The 17,472-nt window shown below is 34.1% G+C and overlaps 1 protein-coding gene across 5 annotated transcripts in view; it reads left to right on the forward strand.

The window, feature by feature from the left end:
* Nucleotides 1-17,472, forward strand: part of TRPC4 (transient receptor potential cation channel subfamily C member 4) — a 217,893-nt gene that overhangs the window by 77,782 nt on the left and 122,639 nt on the right. For all 5 annotated transcript variants that reach the window (XM_074329993.1, XM_074329992.1, XM_019736606.2 and 2 more), the window contains one exon: nucleotides 11,105-11,623. In XM_074329993.1, the coding sequence (XP_074186094.1) occupies nucleotides 11,105-11,623 (519 nt within the window). The remainder of the gene's footprint in view (nucleotides 1-11,104; nucleotides 11,624-17,472) is intronic.

Here is a 17,472-nt window from a genome sequence, read left to right on the forward strand (position 1 = left end):
ATATTGGAGCACTTGAAAAAAGTCTCATAAATGTTCTATTATTGTGCTACCAACTGAGTATATAAAATGTTTTGAATCATAGAAATTTCATGTCGTGGGGGATATTCTTTTTCATATAACAGAGATAATAAGAGACTTTCTCAGGTAATATAACTGCCAAGAGTAGAGCCAGATTAGGATATGAATCTACTTAGTTTTATAAATTTAGGATACACCAAAAAATATTATGTAGGTAAATTTATTTCACTCAATTTATACAACTCCCTTTGATAAATGCTAATTTAAGGGAATGAATGCTCTTAAATTAGATGAATGTCACTCCAGGATAAATTTGTCTCCTAATGTTTTATACTCCAGTATTATTAGTTCAAAATGTATATTTTAGTGACTGAGACATTTCTATATTTGTGAAAAATATCAGTCTCCAGATTTAGAATATATGCATCAGATTGGTGCTGAGTCACTTCAAGGTAAAGCATTTAGATAAATTCTAAGGAAAGCATTCAGTTTATGAGTTAATAAATTCCTTGTGTATGTCAGTCAATTTTAATTCTATGTGACATGAAAATAATTCAGTTTATAATGTAACTAATATTACGGTAAGGTTGAGAAGCAGTCATTGAATAAATATTCATTCATAAAGTTTGGACAGAATAAAAGCTAGAGCAATATTCCAATTATGCAATTAAAAAAACAGAAACATTTATTTGGTTTCAGGATCCTCTTTTAATTACCTCTTCTACTTAGTTGTTGTTTACTGAGTAAAATATTTAATTTAATCACGTGAAATTTATTTTTTAAACAGCAGTTGGGTGTTTGTTGTTTATTAGTAATGACAGTATATATTTTCATGCGTGTATGTTTGCCTGGGTGTAATACTTTATGTCTGCAGATTATACTTCTGCTCAAATAAGTCAAGTATAGTGTTGTTTTGAAGTACAGGGTCATGCTCATTACATTCACACCTGTTCTTAAGTATACTGAGTGGCAAATTTGAAAAACAAAATTTTATATCAAAAGTATTTTAAGGTAATAGTTACTGAGCACCGTGGTGACCTATTTATTTGTTTTAATGTTAGAAAAATGTGTTCTTCACTAGTGACAATGGAATGACAGAAAGAGGGAAAGAAAGTTGCATATTGACGGTATTGAATAAAGCAATTGAGAGGAATTAAGGTAAAAAATAGCCTGGGCTGAAAAGGAAGCATGACAAAAGGGGAGCAAACTCATTTTCTGGATTTTCTAAATGTTTCTGAGGTCAAATGCCTTATGTTTTAGGCTTATTTAGATTTCTGAGTAGATAATACAATTTCTGAGTATATGATGGTAAAATTGATAATCCACTGAAAATGTCTCAGCTGAGGGAGCTGAGCAAGCAGAAGTCTCTGAGTGACAGTTTTTGCTGCCCCCTTACTGGCTTCAGTATTGCCCATATTCCATGATAGCAGGTGAGTTGAGGTGGCACTCTGACCTGCAAGCTTAGTAAGAAGTGCCCCTTTATCAACCTTTATTCATAGCCATCTACAGGACAGAAGAGAGAGGAAGGGTCACTGACCCTAATAAGATTTGGGATTTCTCTGAAAGTACCTTTCAGAGCTAGAACTTGCAACTTAGAATCTTGTAATTAGAATCTTCTGCAATGGAACTTTGGCTTTTTTAGTTCAGTTTATGTTCAGTTTTCCCTCCCAGATAAGTGGACGTTAGGGAAACTGAAACCTGAACTCAAAGATAGAGCACCTGGTCTTGTTCTCTGACATTTTTGTTTTGAATTATTATACTCCATGTTTCTGCATCCCTCTCTCTGGCCGATTTGACAGGGTGTAATCACAGCCTTTCCTTTTTCAATGCTACAACTCTGCTACCGACTGCAGTAGTTACCACGTCTTTATCTGCCTCCGAGCATTCTATTTTTTTTTATGTTTCCTTCACTAAGTGGTGAACTCCCTAAGAGCAAGAACTATGCATTTTTAATTCAATGATCAAAATATACAAAAGAATGCTAATACTTAGAAATTATCTCATTACACTTCTGGTTAAATTATTCTGTGATTCCACCAATGTCTACAAAATAATGCTGTTCAAAATCTTTCCTAATCTTGCCCTAATCTATATTGAGACATTTTACATTTACCTCTGTATGACTTATTCCATACTCTAAATAAACTATTTTCTATGAATCCATCTTTCATATTTTCTTTCTGTTGCTGCCATTTTCCTATAACTTTCTGCATCACTAATTCTAACCAAACTTCATTATAAACTCTTCCTCAAACCATTTTCTAATTTGACATGGGAAAAATAATCTCTCTTCTCTAAATTAATTTCCCTTTTGCTTTGTTCATGCCTTTTAGGGAATTCACTGAGTTCTTACGCTAAATTTATTTTTTTATAGTGTTATACTGTGTGTGTGTGTGTGTGTGTGAGAGAGAGAGAGAGAGAGAGAGAGAGAGAGAAAGAGAGAGGAGAGATTTTTCTTTTATGCTCCTTGAGTACAGAAACCATATTTTTACCACATAGGACATTGCCTTGCACATTGCTCATACCTAGTAATTATTTGCTGATTAAATGAATGACATTCATGTGACTTGATTTATTATGTTGTAAGATTTAGTGAAAATTTTTTCTATTTTGTTTGAGTAGTGGCAAATTTATAAGCCTGGGATATATACCTGGAATGAGCTAAATGTACCAGCCATCTAGGGAAAAGATGGGGAGAATTATGTCTATATACATTCCAAAGATCATTTGCTTATAGCAGGGGTGTCCAAACTGCGGCCTGCAGGCCAACTGCGGCCCACGATCCATTGTTAATTGGCTCACAGCAAATTCCAAAAATATATTTAGTTTACTTAAATAAACCAGGTGAGGCAATACGTACTTCACCTCGAGTGAGTGGCCGGCTGTGTATTTTACCGCATATGGCCCTTGGTGAAAACCGTTGAAAAAAGTTTGGACACCCCTGGCTTATAGTGAAAAGTTGTAACATTAGGACTATGTCTAAAAGGAGAGCCAGAGGAAGCTAACAAATTAAAGCAGGTGGGGATATGGGCGTGGTATTTTCATTTTTCTTGAGAAAGATTAGTTCTTAAGAGCAAAAAAATGAAGGATCTCTTTTATCCTACATAGTTTCACCTTCTGTGATTGACTTTGGCAAATAAGCTTGATTCAATTGCTAATCGGAAAGCTAAGAAATCTTATCCTCTGACTTCACCCCATAGAAATGTCAATTACCAGCACACAGTAAAAATTAATGTATCATAGTGTAGGACACACAGTCTGCTAGGAACTATATTAAGTGGAAAAAGAATATCAGCCCAACTTTTCCAACATTTCTAAATAAACAATTTGAATCTGCAGTTTTCTGCTCGCAACATGTCAGCTGTTTGCTAATTGTTAAGGAATGTAAAATGTTGCAGAATATCAAATTCTTGTTAACACTGAAAAAGAAATTATAATGAACAAATAATTCTTATGTTCTATGGTCTTCAGCAGATTTTTATAGTTAATATTTTGTTCTAACTCTACTAATCCATTGTAGGGAACCCAAAGCAGAAAAAACTGCCCTGCGATTTTCGCAACTATGGTAATTCCCCCTTATCCATGGGGGATATGTTCCAAGACCCCCAGTCGATGCCTGACACCACAAATACTATTGACCCTATGTGTACTATGTTTTTTTCCTATACTACATACTTATGATAAAGTTTATAACTTAGGCATTAACAATAATAACTAATAATAAAATAGAATACTTATAACAATATACTTTAATAAAAATTACGTGAATGTGCTCTCTGTCAAAATATCTTATTGTACTATTTATTCGGTGTAGGTGTACTGGACTAAGGTATGATTCACTTCTCAGGCAGAACAGAGTGGGATGGTACGAATTTTCATCTTGCTACACAGAACGGTGCCTAATTTAACACTTATGAATGTGTTTTCTGGAATTTCCCATTTAATATTTTTTTAACCATAGTTGACTGCAGCTAACTGAAACTGCAGGAAATGTAACTGCCATTGAGGGGGAAATACCGTACTTGGAAAAATTTCAGAATGGTTAAAACTTGTTGAGTATCTGCTATGAAGTTTAAAACACTGTTTCTTATTTTTCAGTGTATTTCACACAGTACCTATTATGGTGTTGGATTTGTAGTAAATTAGCAAACATTTGAATTAGTTTGCTTGGAAGATATGGGAAATATGTGTTCTAGTTTTCTGTCAAATACGGCAGTCATCTCTTTGAGGATATGGATTGTTTCATCCGTATTTTTCTTAATTTTCAGAATCTAATACAGTGCCAGACAACAGATTCAATAAATATTTGTTGATTGAAGTGTGAATATGTTACTGAATTATTTGTAAATAATTCTTTGTAAAGAATTATAAGTCATGGTCGTATTTTAAGAAAGGGAATTATTAGAAGAGATTAATATTTTGAAACAATTATCTTTGCAGTAGTGAAGGGAAAGAATTGAAAGTCCTCAAGACCTATATTTTTCTCATTATTTAGAATGGTTAATATTATATATGAATACCTTTAGTAAAACCTTAGTGGGCCCCTTTTATTTTACTAAGGCTTCTATTCTATGCTATTTAGCTGTTTAAGCATAAACCTTTTATTCCACACCTTTCTCTCCTTCTCTGTCTCTCTCTGTCTCTCTGTCTCTGTCTCTCTCTCTCTCTCTCTCTCTCTCTCTCTCGCCCCCTCTCTCTCTCTCCCCCTCTCTCTGTTCATTTTCAGACCATAAAATAATGTACATTTTTCTGCCTTTGTATTGATCTTAGATTAACCATTGCATACATTTAGAGCACACCATCTGTCCTTTTCTCACTTCTTTATCATTTCTTTCCCTAGTAGGTTCTTCAGGAAGGCCACATGAATATAGCATTACCTGAATCTTTGTATATTTAAAACTAGTTTTCATAACTGAACCCAGATGAACTGAATAACTTCCTAGGAAAATGCAGCTTATAAAAATTTACCCCATTATTGATAGAAAGGCCAAGCACACTAATTTGTATACAATAAATAGGAAAAATTACTGAATAACTATTACATAGAAGAATCCCAAACTTTAATGGTTTCACGGGGTAATTTTGAACTTGCAAAGATCAGTATTACTTATTTTTTCCCACAATATTAGAAATGGTGGGATTACAGTTTGGATTCTTCAAGAAGTTGATAATGAGATGAGTGCAAAAGATTTATTGGAAAATAATATATTTGAAAGTAAAAGGAAAGAAACTAGGATAGATAAGGGGAAGCCATTAGACCCTAACACAGAAGTGACAATAGTTCCTGTCAATGGAAAGGGGAGCTCAGAGGAAAATCATCTACTGGAGATGCCCCATGTAGAGTGGCCATAGCTAGGGCTAGGGTTTCCAGGTGGGAATTCCTACCAATTCTCAAGAACTTTTTTTGCTTTCCCCTTCCTGAATCCCGAGATATAAACTGTTTTCTGTTCTCCACGATGAATCATTTCCACAAAGGAATGGCTGATACTACCAACCGCCTGGGTTCAAGGAACCAATTTTCCCCATTTCCTGACCAACTTTTCTCTGGATTTGAGAATGGAAAAGTCAAAAAAATTCCCAAGAAAGGGCAGGAATTCCCACCCGGAAACCCTAGTGATAAATAGGGAAAATGTCTAAGAGATACATTGTAAGTAGTACGTTTATTTCTAATTGTGGGCATTACTGGGTTCAAGGAGACGATTTTCCCAATTTCCCAACCAACTTTTCTCAGGATTCAGGAATGGGAAATCGAAAAAATTTCCTGAGAATGGGCGGGAATTCCCACGTGGGAACCCTAGGCCTAGGTCCTTGTCTTGCCTGCTTGCTCAGTCATTGTCCTGAGCTTCAAAGTTGAAGAAGTACCTGCAAGGGTGAACAGCTGGAGGATGTTAGTGGGCCACTATCTGTGCAGGTGGCAGCAAGTCCATCTGAGCTGCTACCTGTCTTCTCCCTGTCTTCCACAGAAGAAGAACATCTATATTCTGTTTAGGAAGGAGGCAAAACTGTGATACTGAAACCTGATGAAGACATCAAAGTGAAGGTTATAAATCAATCTAAATAAATATATTAGCCACACTTAAAATATCATACATTTGACCAAATGGGATTTATTTCAGAAAAGCCAGAACATTTTAATATGAAGAAGTTCGTTAATATAATTTGCCATACTTTTAGGACTAAAGAAAACACGTATGATTATCTCTGTGGAAGAAGAAAAGGCCTTAGACAAATGCAACATCCATTCCAGATAATAAATAATAAATAAAACAATTCAAAATGATTGCTTGATATGATGAATGGCATAAATAGGTAGACAGCTAGAATTATAGATGGATAATTGGCAATACCAAGTATCATTTCTGGTGGGTATGAAAATTGGTATAACTGCTTAATAAACAATTTCACCTAGAAATTCTATTTCTATATACAACACTAATAGACATGGACAAAAATGTACAAAGGGGCAATATTTGTAATAGCCTCAATTTGGAACCCACACAGATGTCATCAACAATAGAATGATAAATAAATTGTGCTATATTCATAAATCAAAATATTGTGCAGAATTAAAATACAAATGATTACTACTGACAATACGAATGTATTTAAAGAGCTAATTTTGAACAAAGAAAGCTAGATTTTAAAAAAGTACATACTCTATGATTCATTTATACAAAGGTATGTCAAAGTAATCTATGGCGATAGCAGTTAGATTTGTGATTACAAAATGTAGTGACTGTGAGGTGACAGGAGGGAGGTTCCTGAGATGCAGGCACTTTTTAAAATTTGGTCTAGGTTGTGTCACACAGGTTTGTTCACATTTTAAAAAAATGTCAACTGTACACTAATATTTATGCATTTTACTGTATGTATGTTATACCTCAATTATAAATTCAAATGAATAACTAGGGCAATAACTCACAATATACTGAATAAAATTAAGGACAAATCCATGGGTCCATAGTAATACCCAATAATAAAAAAGGGTAGAGGGTAAAAGTTAATGTGCAGAAGAATGCAAGTTAGTAAATTTAGACGTGATGATAAAATAAGAAAATCTCCAATTTTCAAACACCATGTAAAAATTGATGCAGGCATGTACTTAGTACTCAATAACAAGCAATTTTTTTGAAATGTGTGTTTTTTTGTTTGTTTGTTTTTATTTATTTATTTATTTATTTATTTTAATGGAATGGGAGAGATCCCAACACCTGCCCTCTAGACCTGGATAAACACTAACGTGTATCCGCCCGCTCACTGGCTGGTCAGAGTCCCATCAGACTCCTGTCTGGAGAATACCTTTGGGCAGGGGTGTCCAAATTGCGGCCCACAGGCCAACAGCATCCTGCGATCCATTGTTAATTGGCCTGCAGCAAATTCCAAAAATATATTTAGTTTGCTTAAATAAACCAGGTGAGGCAATACGTACATCACCTCGAGTGAGTGGCCCGGCTATTTGTGTATTTTACCGCATATGGCCCTTGGTGAAAACCGTTGAAAAAAGTTTGGACACCCCTGCAGGCTTAAGCCAAACAGTTCCCAATGTCTAGTGGTCTGTGACCAGCTGGGCAGTAGACAATTAACAGTAAAGACAGCATATTATTTATTGTTTAATTTAGAACACATTATAGAGTAAAAGGAAACTAAAATAATTAAAATTAAATAATTTTAAAAGTAGTTATTTATTGACCAATAAATTATTGTTATATTGATGGTAATATAAAATAGTTCCATTTAAAAATTGTTTTCAAAACTGAAACTCCTGTGAGTAAATGGAGATGTTCAAAGACAAAAAAAAAAAACAAAAAAAACAAAACCCTCATAGACACAGACAACAGTTTAGTGGTTACCAGAGGGTAAGAGGGGAGGGGAGATGGCTGAAGAGGGTAAAGGGAGTCAAATATATGGTGATGGAAGGAGAACTGATTCTGAGTGGTGAGCACACAATGTGATGTACAGATATAGATGATGTATTATAGAATTGTACACTTGAAACCTATGTAATTTTACTAACCATTTTCACCCCAATAAATTTAATTTAAAAAAATGGAGATGTTCATATATTAAAAAAATAATCAATTCACAATGATTTACTTAGTATTAAAAGTCATAAACAGAATATCTATTCTTGGTGTATATTCTCACATATTTTATTCAATTACTTAACCTCACTAATACTGTGACACTGGCAATTTTCTGAAAATGTAGCTTCTCAATATTGTCATTATCATTTTTTTCATAAAACTGTCTGAAAAATTCTTCAAATATGCATTTTATGGTTAATAAATTGTTGACAGTTGTAAAAAGCATAGAAATCTAGGCTGAAACTACTGAAGCCAAAAAAGCCCTTTAAATTGCATCTGTCTGCCATTTAAATATATATTCATTATAGAAACTTATTTACTTACAGTTTTATTTTCCCTAAATATCTGCCATAGAAAATACTTAGAGTACAGTTAAAAATTACCTCTTATTCTGTTTTAATTAATGGAATTTTTCTCTTTTTAATAAATATATAATTAAAATTTTACTTAATTCTATCTTTAAAATAAAAGATTACTTAAAAGTAAAGAAGTATGTATTGACCCCACTTGAATGCAAAGTACTATCTCAACAGGCAGTGTGGTTCCTCTAATATTTGTAAGCACATTTTAAAAATAATGTTTGTTACTATCCTCATTATCAACTGATAGCATATGTTTCAAATAGATCCTTTTAATCTTTACATGGTGTTTATTATAAAATAAATGGATATTTTAAATCGCCAGATGAATTAAAAACATATAGGTTTAATTATTCACATATAAAACCGTATACCTTTACTTAAAAGTAGTGTAATTGAAGTTTCATGTGAGTATTGGTTTTCTCTACATGGTTGTTTTCCTTTTGATCCAGTTGTGGTTTCCTTCATGTTTTACCAGCAGCACATTTTCATGTGACATGTGTCAACATTTTTTCTTCTTTATCTCCTAAACTTGTCCTTACGTAGCTTTTATTTTCATAGACATCACTGTGACTTTTTGCTAGCAAGAAGAAATATTAAACCCAAAATTGTAAAGCAGGATGGTGTAGTACAATACATATAGGTTTTGGTGTCAGACAGTAGACCTGGGTTCAAAAAGCAGGCCTTCCACTTACTTGCTGAGGGAACATATCTATAATATGTGACTAAATGATGGTGAGGGTTAATGTACCTAGCAGATGCTTACTAGATAGTGCCTATTAAATTATTTTCAGCATTACTATTCCTAGAGTATAACCCAAAGAAAATTGTGCATAAACACACTGGTGAACTGATTCACTGGGGAACATTTGTTTATTTCTAGTAAAACAATGATATTAACAATGGAACATCTTTTGTCGTCTGGAAAATATACCATAGTGAGTTAGATAAAAACAGAAAGCATGACACTAGCCCTCCTATATTCTGCCACCTTTAGTCATAAGTTGGATTTATGGAATGCAGAAGATATAACTCAAATTTGAAGAACTAAAAGACTTCTATTGCAGAGGAAAGCTTGGTTTTAAAACAAATTAGTAACTATTTTTAAACACATTTCTTGATTATTTAGGGAGTCAGCATCTCTGGCAAAGACAAGCAGATTGTCAGTCATAAAATAAGTTGTGAACAAGAAAGTCTGTAATAAAATAGACTTTCTATCGCCACTTATTTTAAGATTTAATAAATCAAAAGTCCAAGAAACTAAACTTCCAATCAAGATGGTGGAGTAGGAAAGGAGAAACAACGGAAAACTTGCTGAACAGAAGTCCTATAACTATGTATATACTGAAGAAGCCACATCAAAACTCATAGGAGTAGAAATGTGGAATGGGCTGGCCCAACACCCATCTTTGGCAGTTGAGATGTGGGAGGGATATCTCCACTGCAGAGGTCCTCTCTGAGGAGCAAGGGGGTTTTGCCCCACACCAGGCTCCCCAGCACAGAGCTCCAGTGCCAGAAAGGGGAACCTCTAGAATATCTGACTGTGAAAATTGGCAGAGATTCCATCTGGATGAAACAGAAGGCTTCTAGAAACCTAGATGTCCTCTTAAAGGGCCCGAGCAGAGAATTACTCGTAAACATTTGCCCTAAGCTCCAGTGAAGTGACAGAAGCTTGAAAGGTTCCAGAAACATGCAGGGAAGAACTGAATTGCGTGGCTTCAGGGAGACGGCTGGGAGGCAGTCACCATTGTTCATGTGTTGAGCCCTCCTCCCAAACAACTTGCATGTGCAGGTGGGTACCAAACCTGAATCTGCATTAACCTGGTGAATACCACTTGCCCCACCTTGGTAACTCTCTGAGATCCTGCCCCACCCAACTGGATCAAGAAAACATGATCCATACACATGCCGCCTACGAGAGACCAGTCTACTTCAGATCGAAAGACACACACAGACTCAAAGTAATTGGATTTTAAAAAAAGGTGTTTCATGCAAATGCAAATGAAAATAAAAAGCTGAGGTAACAATACTTACATCAGACAAAATAGACCTTAAAACAAAGACTATAACAAGACACACAGAAAGACACTCGTTATGATACACTTTGTACACATTGTTTTTGAGTAATTGTTGAAGTGCCTCATTCTATTGCTGACCTCATTGTATTTACACTTGACAGTTTGAAAACCCAGTGGCAGGGAATTTCGTATTTGTAAAGGCTTGGCATTAGATTTATATTATTTATATGAATTTTCTATAACTAATTGGTTGCATTATACAAACATCTCTAATTGTTCAACTTGTAAGTAGTGAAAAATGTTGACAGGTAACTAAAATATGTTTAACTATAGGAAGTTTTACAAATAAACATAAATAATTGACATTTAAATTTAAAAAAAAGATTTCATAAAATGTAATTCAGATTAAAGAAAGAACAATGTGTCATTATATTGGAAAGTTATTTTTTCTCTAATTTCCCCTTGTCATTTTTTGGGGGGGAAATGCCATATTTCTCCTGCAACGAAAAAACTGGCAAAAGATTTATGAACTTCATTCAACATTGCTATGGCATGCTGTTTGAAATTCATAGGCTTGAACAAATGAATAAATATTCATCATCTCTGCTTTCCTCTTCTTTTCTAGGTGCCTCCCATACTCCTTGATAAGCAGTTCTCTGAATTTACTCCGGACATTACACCAATCATTTTGGCAGCCCACACAAATAATTATGAGATAATAAAACTTTTAGTTCAGAAAGGAGTCTCAGTACCCAGACCCCACGAGGTCCGCTGCAATTGTGTTGAATGTGTCTCCAGTTCAGATGTGGATAGCCTCCGCCACTCACGGTCTAGACTCAACATTTACAAGGCCTTGGCTAGCCCCTCTCTCATTGCACTGTCAAGCGAAGATCCTTTTCTCACAGCCTTTCAGTTAAGTTGGGAGCTTCAGGAATTGAGCAAGGTGGAAAATGAATTCAAGTCAGAGTATGAGGAGCTGTCACGACAGTGCAAACAATTTGCTAAGGACCTACTGGATCAGACAAGAAGTTCCAGAGAACTAGAAATCATTCTTAATTACCGAGATGACAATAGTCTCATAGAAGAACAAAGTGGAAATGATCTTGCAAGACTAAAGTTGGCCATCAAGTACCGTCAGAAAGAGGTGAGTGTTAACAGACTTTATCCATCAAAATGGCATACAATTTTAAATAACAGTGCAGCAAACTTGTACTCATAAATTAGGTTTAGGCTTTAGAGAATTTTCTATTTAACTGTAAGCAGATGATGTTTATCGTTTGATTGATACTTTTTCAGATTAATAATTATGAAATACATTGAAAAATGGTAATAAGTGGTTTAATAACTGGTGATGGTTTTGGTATTTCTGTTAAAATGGACACATTTACTTTTGCATAATGAAAAAACTAATGGATTTTTAGAATCTCCAGACTGTGAGTTCCAAGCCTCTCATTTATGAGTCTTTTACTTTAGCGGGTCACACAGATCTCTTTGAGCTTCGATTTTCTCATGTGCTTAATGAACTTAATATTTATAAATTTTTATTATATCTACTCTTATGTATTTATACATATAAAATAGTTCCCTCACAGACTTGTGGGAAGTGTATAATATATGGATGTGTGTGAAGGCTCTTAGTGAATTTTAAGGTATCACATTAATAAAATATATTAGAATTTAGTAATAAAGGAAAAGCCTTTTTTCCAACAGCAGATAAAAGTTATAAAACTTCTCTTGCGTCTGGCCGAGTCTCTTGATTTATCAAATATAACAAGTTAAGGAAGTTAATAGCAGGAGAGTAATAAATTTCTCATGAAAACTCCATGGATTTGAAGTATTAAATAAGAAAATTCAAATCTACTACGTTTATCACCTAGCAGAGTTGTGTTTTTTGTTTGTTTTCATCACTGTTTGAGTGGAGTGAGTTCTCAAGAAACTGTTTATCTCTATCTCCAGACAATTTTGATTTTCTGTTCACTCTTTTTAATTAATTATAGTAATTATTTATTCCAGAACAACAATTGGAGAAAACTTTATAATATGCAAAAGAAAGAAAAAGACTTCTGAATGAAAGAATGTATTCAATTTCTTTTGAACTTGGTGGTGATTTATTCACATTAGCCCTCGCTGCTGTGTCTATTGTTGCTTACTAAATATTTAAGGTTCAAAATACCTGAATTTGCTTCCTTGTGTTTTTCCTGTAGTTATTTGGCCAGTTGTAGTTATTTGGGAGCCTGAAACTAGCTGAAACAAGATTTTCCCCTAACAAGGAAGGAAACAGCTTCTTCTACGTGCATTGCCTCTGATTCTAAGATCACACAGGCTAGTTTGAGCCATGCCAAGAGTACCAATTCATTTTCTTAGTTTCTTGTATTTAGGACTCAGGGACCTGGTATTTTAAAGGGACTGTATATAATTTTAATATACAACTATAAGAAATTGACGAAAAACTTCACTGATTAAAGATTTTAAAGTATAAAATATAAAACTGCAAAGTAATTCCATGCATTATTTAAGTGAGGTAAGATAGTGATGTGTCCTCAGAATTTGGGCCAGGTCTTCCTAAGTATCTATTATTAACACAATATTATGCTTTTATTTATTTAGCTTTTCGAAGGGATGGGATTTAAGGGAATTACACAATGATTACAAAGGTCTTCTCTTATGATATTGTCCTATGAATGGTGAGTGGAATAAAATTCCCAGGAAGTTCAATTCATAAAGTGAAACAAAGATCACAGTAGCAACTGGCTGTGCTCACCTGTTTCACTTTCCTCTGCAGTCAGTGATCCAGCTCAGCTCTGTTTTATGCCTACACTGCTTCTGGTCCTGATATCATAACTGATTTAACTTTGTTTTGGGCCACAATGACTTTTGTGAAGTCACTGGAACAAAATACCCATAGACTCTTTTCCCATACCTTCATAATGGAATGCTACAAATGACATTGAATCAATGGAAGCTACCAAATTCTTGTCATAGGGTTGTCTACGACAAAAAATTTAGTATGAATTTATTGCATAATAACGTGTTTAGATTTTTACCAAAAACATATTTTTATACATTTTATTTTTCCATTCATTTCTGTATTCATTGACTCTTCGAACATATGTTTTATAACAGACATTCCAAGCAATGTGCAAAGCACTTAGGACTCCATGGTGGTATATCTGTGCCCTTGTAGAGCTTATACTCTAACATGGGGAGACAATAAGATGTTAAATATATGAGACTGTTTTGTTTCTAAAACACTAAATATAGTCATTCCTACTAATGAGCTATATAATGTTAGACAAATTATCCTTTGAGTTTCTACTTTCTCTCCTTTAAAATGGGATTATATGGTCTACTTTAAGGGTTATTTGTGAAGATGAAGCATAAGAATGCAAATCCAGAGTTTAGCATACATCGTGACTTATTTGTACATGGAAGAGTAGCTATCTATTATTATTAGTTATTACTATTGTCAAAAAATTCAACCAAGTAAATTTGCATATCAAATTGGCTTTTTTAAGCCATTCATGACTTGGGCAACATCCCATCTAGCAAGCAGAGAGATACTCAAAGGGGTTGTACATAATGGACAATTTTTATAGGAAGAAAGATGGGTGAAAGGGTCTATTAGCAAATGAAAAAGATTAGTTTTAGGCCAGGACACTTTCTTTGGGGATGGGGAGGGAAAGGCAAGAGTTTTATCATGCAGATTGCCATTTCTTCCTCTCCAAGGTGGAGAAGGCCCATGTAATAGACTACATCATAGGTGCCACCCAGAAGATTCCAGACTGATTGATAAAGATTATATTCCTAGAAACAGCATTTAAATAAGGTATTAAATCAAGACTTGGGACAATATTTAAATTGGGTATTAAACTGTCATCTTTTAGCACTAGTGCTTCCATTTTGAGCCTGTGATATCTTTTTGTTTATACTATTATTATCATTGTTTTTGTTTATCCTCTTATGGACCCCCAATATGAAAGGCTATGCACATGAAGTACCATTCCCTTCCATAAGAAAGGGTTGGCTTCATCACTAAACATTTTCATATTTGTAATGACTATTCATCAATGCCTTGTAGGTTTCATTATACTTTTGAGTATCAAAAGTAGGTTTATTCTTCTTGTAGTCTATTGGTATAATCAGTATTCTAAACCATTTATATTAAGCTACACACTCTCATCAAAAATGTATAGTGTATAAAGTTTACCCCAGCCCCTAAAGTTGTCCATACTCTAATTCTTCCATTAGAGGCTCTCAAGAGCAACTTCTGTTGTTAATAGAAGACACTTGATTTTAATTTGTCCTTCTAACCTGCATTTTAAATATACAGAGGTTGCCAAAAAAATGTATACACATTTAAGAAAGGAAAAAACTGCATTAAAATTGTAATACTCAATATACACCGATAACAAAAGATGAATTCAAGTCACGTTTGACTTCTGCAGTTACAAGAGGTGCTCGAAGTGGTTACCATCAGCGTCCAGACACTTCTGATTATGGCGAACTACTGCTTAAGCATAGATAACATCTCTTAAAATGTGTATACGTTTTTTGGCATCTCCGGTATTTTAGGCATTAATTATGTTTGCCCTTTGAACCTGATACTACAGAATCAGGAACTGATATCACAGCAGTGCTCATTAAAAATGTTAGGCATATGGCATGATTGAGTGATGTAAACAGTTATGAACGTGTAAAGGAGATATCAAGCAGTATTCCTCTAGCTGAGTTTTCTCCCCTGCAGTTCTCAAGAGCATGCTCCCTCATGGACCAATTTCTGAGCCCTGGCTCTCTGTCCTCCGTGTGTGCGCACACCTGCTGTTGCCAGGCAATGAGAACACGGATTACAGGCTCCCTTATGCCTTAGCCAACCCCTTTCCAGGGACCAAACATTTTAGTGCTGGTCACTGTATTATGGATGAAGCAAATGCTTTTTGGGACTTGTCAGCCTGGCTGACAAAACTCTGACAGGTCATTAGGCATTTAATTTAACACTAGGTTTTTAGAGCTTGGAATTCAATCCCCATTAGTTACTTTACAATTAAGTAAATGACATGTAAACACTTTCTCTTAATTGATATCTGAAAGTACTTATTTCCCTTCTATAATTAAATATTGTACATGCATATGTCTAAAACATTATATAAATTTCTCCTTTTAAACTGCATTGATTAGAAAGTTCTAAATTTATCTTATAAAACATAAAATAAAAATCTTAAAATTACCTATAAAACATAGTTTTTATTTGATACTGCTTTAAATAGATTCAAAAAGGAAAGGATTAAGCAATTTTTTTTCAAAGCATATTCTTATGTTCACCTGACAAAATGTGTATATCCACAAAATAAACAATCCTTCCCAATGTAGTTTTTGTCACAGCAACAAAAGCTACACAAAAACATTAGGTTATAATGATGTCTTCAAAATTTTACTGAGTATTGGACACCTTTTCTTGGTCCTGAAATGAATTATTTATTTTTTTGTTTGTTTGCATAAAACTAGTACTTCTGACTCCATGATAACTGACAGTCAAAGACTTGCAATAGATCTGTTATTTGCCATTATTCAGATGCAGTCATTTAGTTTGTTGATGATGAAGAACAATTTCTTTTGTATCTTTTGCACAAATGTTTGCCTTTAAATTTGAGGGTTTTTTTCCTAGGGCTATTATTTAATGGTCCATATTTTCTCTGCCACTCATCACTAAACACAATTAAGAATTACCAGTTTTTGAAGTTATGGATTTAACAGCTTATCCCAACCCACATATTCCTGAAAAAATGCAAAAACCCAATAGGTTATCTTTTAGAAATTTATGAAACAGTAACATTATTGTTCTCAAGAAAAGTTTGATGGTATTGAGATATAACATAATCTGCTGTTTCCCTATAAATTACACAGATGAGAGAAAAATTTTAAACTTATCCCCACCCACATTTTCTTTTCACTCTATGAGGCATATTCACATTTTTTTTTCTAAACAGAGGTTAATTATCTTTTGTTTGAATTCTTGGAAACAGAAACATATAGTAAAACTCTCTCTAATGCCTGTGCTATAATTTGGTTATTTGTAATTCTGAAGTTGTGTTTTATAGTACTTTCTTATAGCAGCCTGAACTGACTAATACATCCACAAAATTGTGAAATATCATAAATTAATGTTTCAAACCACCAAGATTTAGAGCATAGATAATGGTCAACAACCAAAGCCTGGCAATCTTATTTCCAGTTATATTCCTTAGTGTTTCCCTAATCATTTTCCTTACTTCTCGCCTTACTCCTCCGGCTCCCTATTTGAGATAGTCTTATACTAGTGTCCTTCACCCAGTTTTCTGGTTCCAATCTTGTCCAAATTCACACTACACTCCAGAATATTTAATACATAAACATTTCCCATGTTAAAATTATTCTGTTAAAATATAATAAATATTACTGTATTATTTTTTATTTTGGCAAAATATACATAACATTAAATTTATCGTCTTAACCATTTTTAAGTATATAGTTCAGTGACATTAAATATGTTCATGTGGTTGTGTAACAGTCATCACCATTCATCTTCAAAACTCATCTTTCTAAACTGAAACTCCATACCCACTAAATAATAACCCCACCTTCCCCCAGCTCCCCAGCCCCTAGAAACCACTGGTCTACTTTCTGTCTTTATGAGCGTGACTATTCTAGGTATCTTATATAAGTGGAATCATACAATATCTGTCCTTTTGTATCTGTCTTATATCTCTTAGCATAATGTCTTCAAGCTTCACCCATGTAGTAGCATATATCAATATTTTATTCCTTTTTAAGACTGAATAATATTCCATTGTATGTATATTCCACATTTTATTTATCCCTTCATCTATTGATGGACATTTGGGTTGTTTGCACCTTTTGGCTGTTGTGAATAATGCTGTTATATTGTGTTATGTTAAAACCCTAACCTGGTTCTCCGTCCCTAACTTTGTAGATCCTATAAGATATAACCCAAGCACC

The sequence above is a fragment of the Rhinolophus sinicus genome, linkage group LG04 (genome assembly GCF_036562045.2).
Source record: "Rhinolophus sinicus isolate RSC01 linkage group LG04, ASM3656204v1, whole genome shotgun sequence".
Lineage (NCBI taxonomy): Eukaryota > Metazoa > Chordata > Mammalia > Chiroptera > Rhinolophidae > Rhinolophus > Rhinolophus sinicus.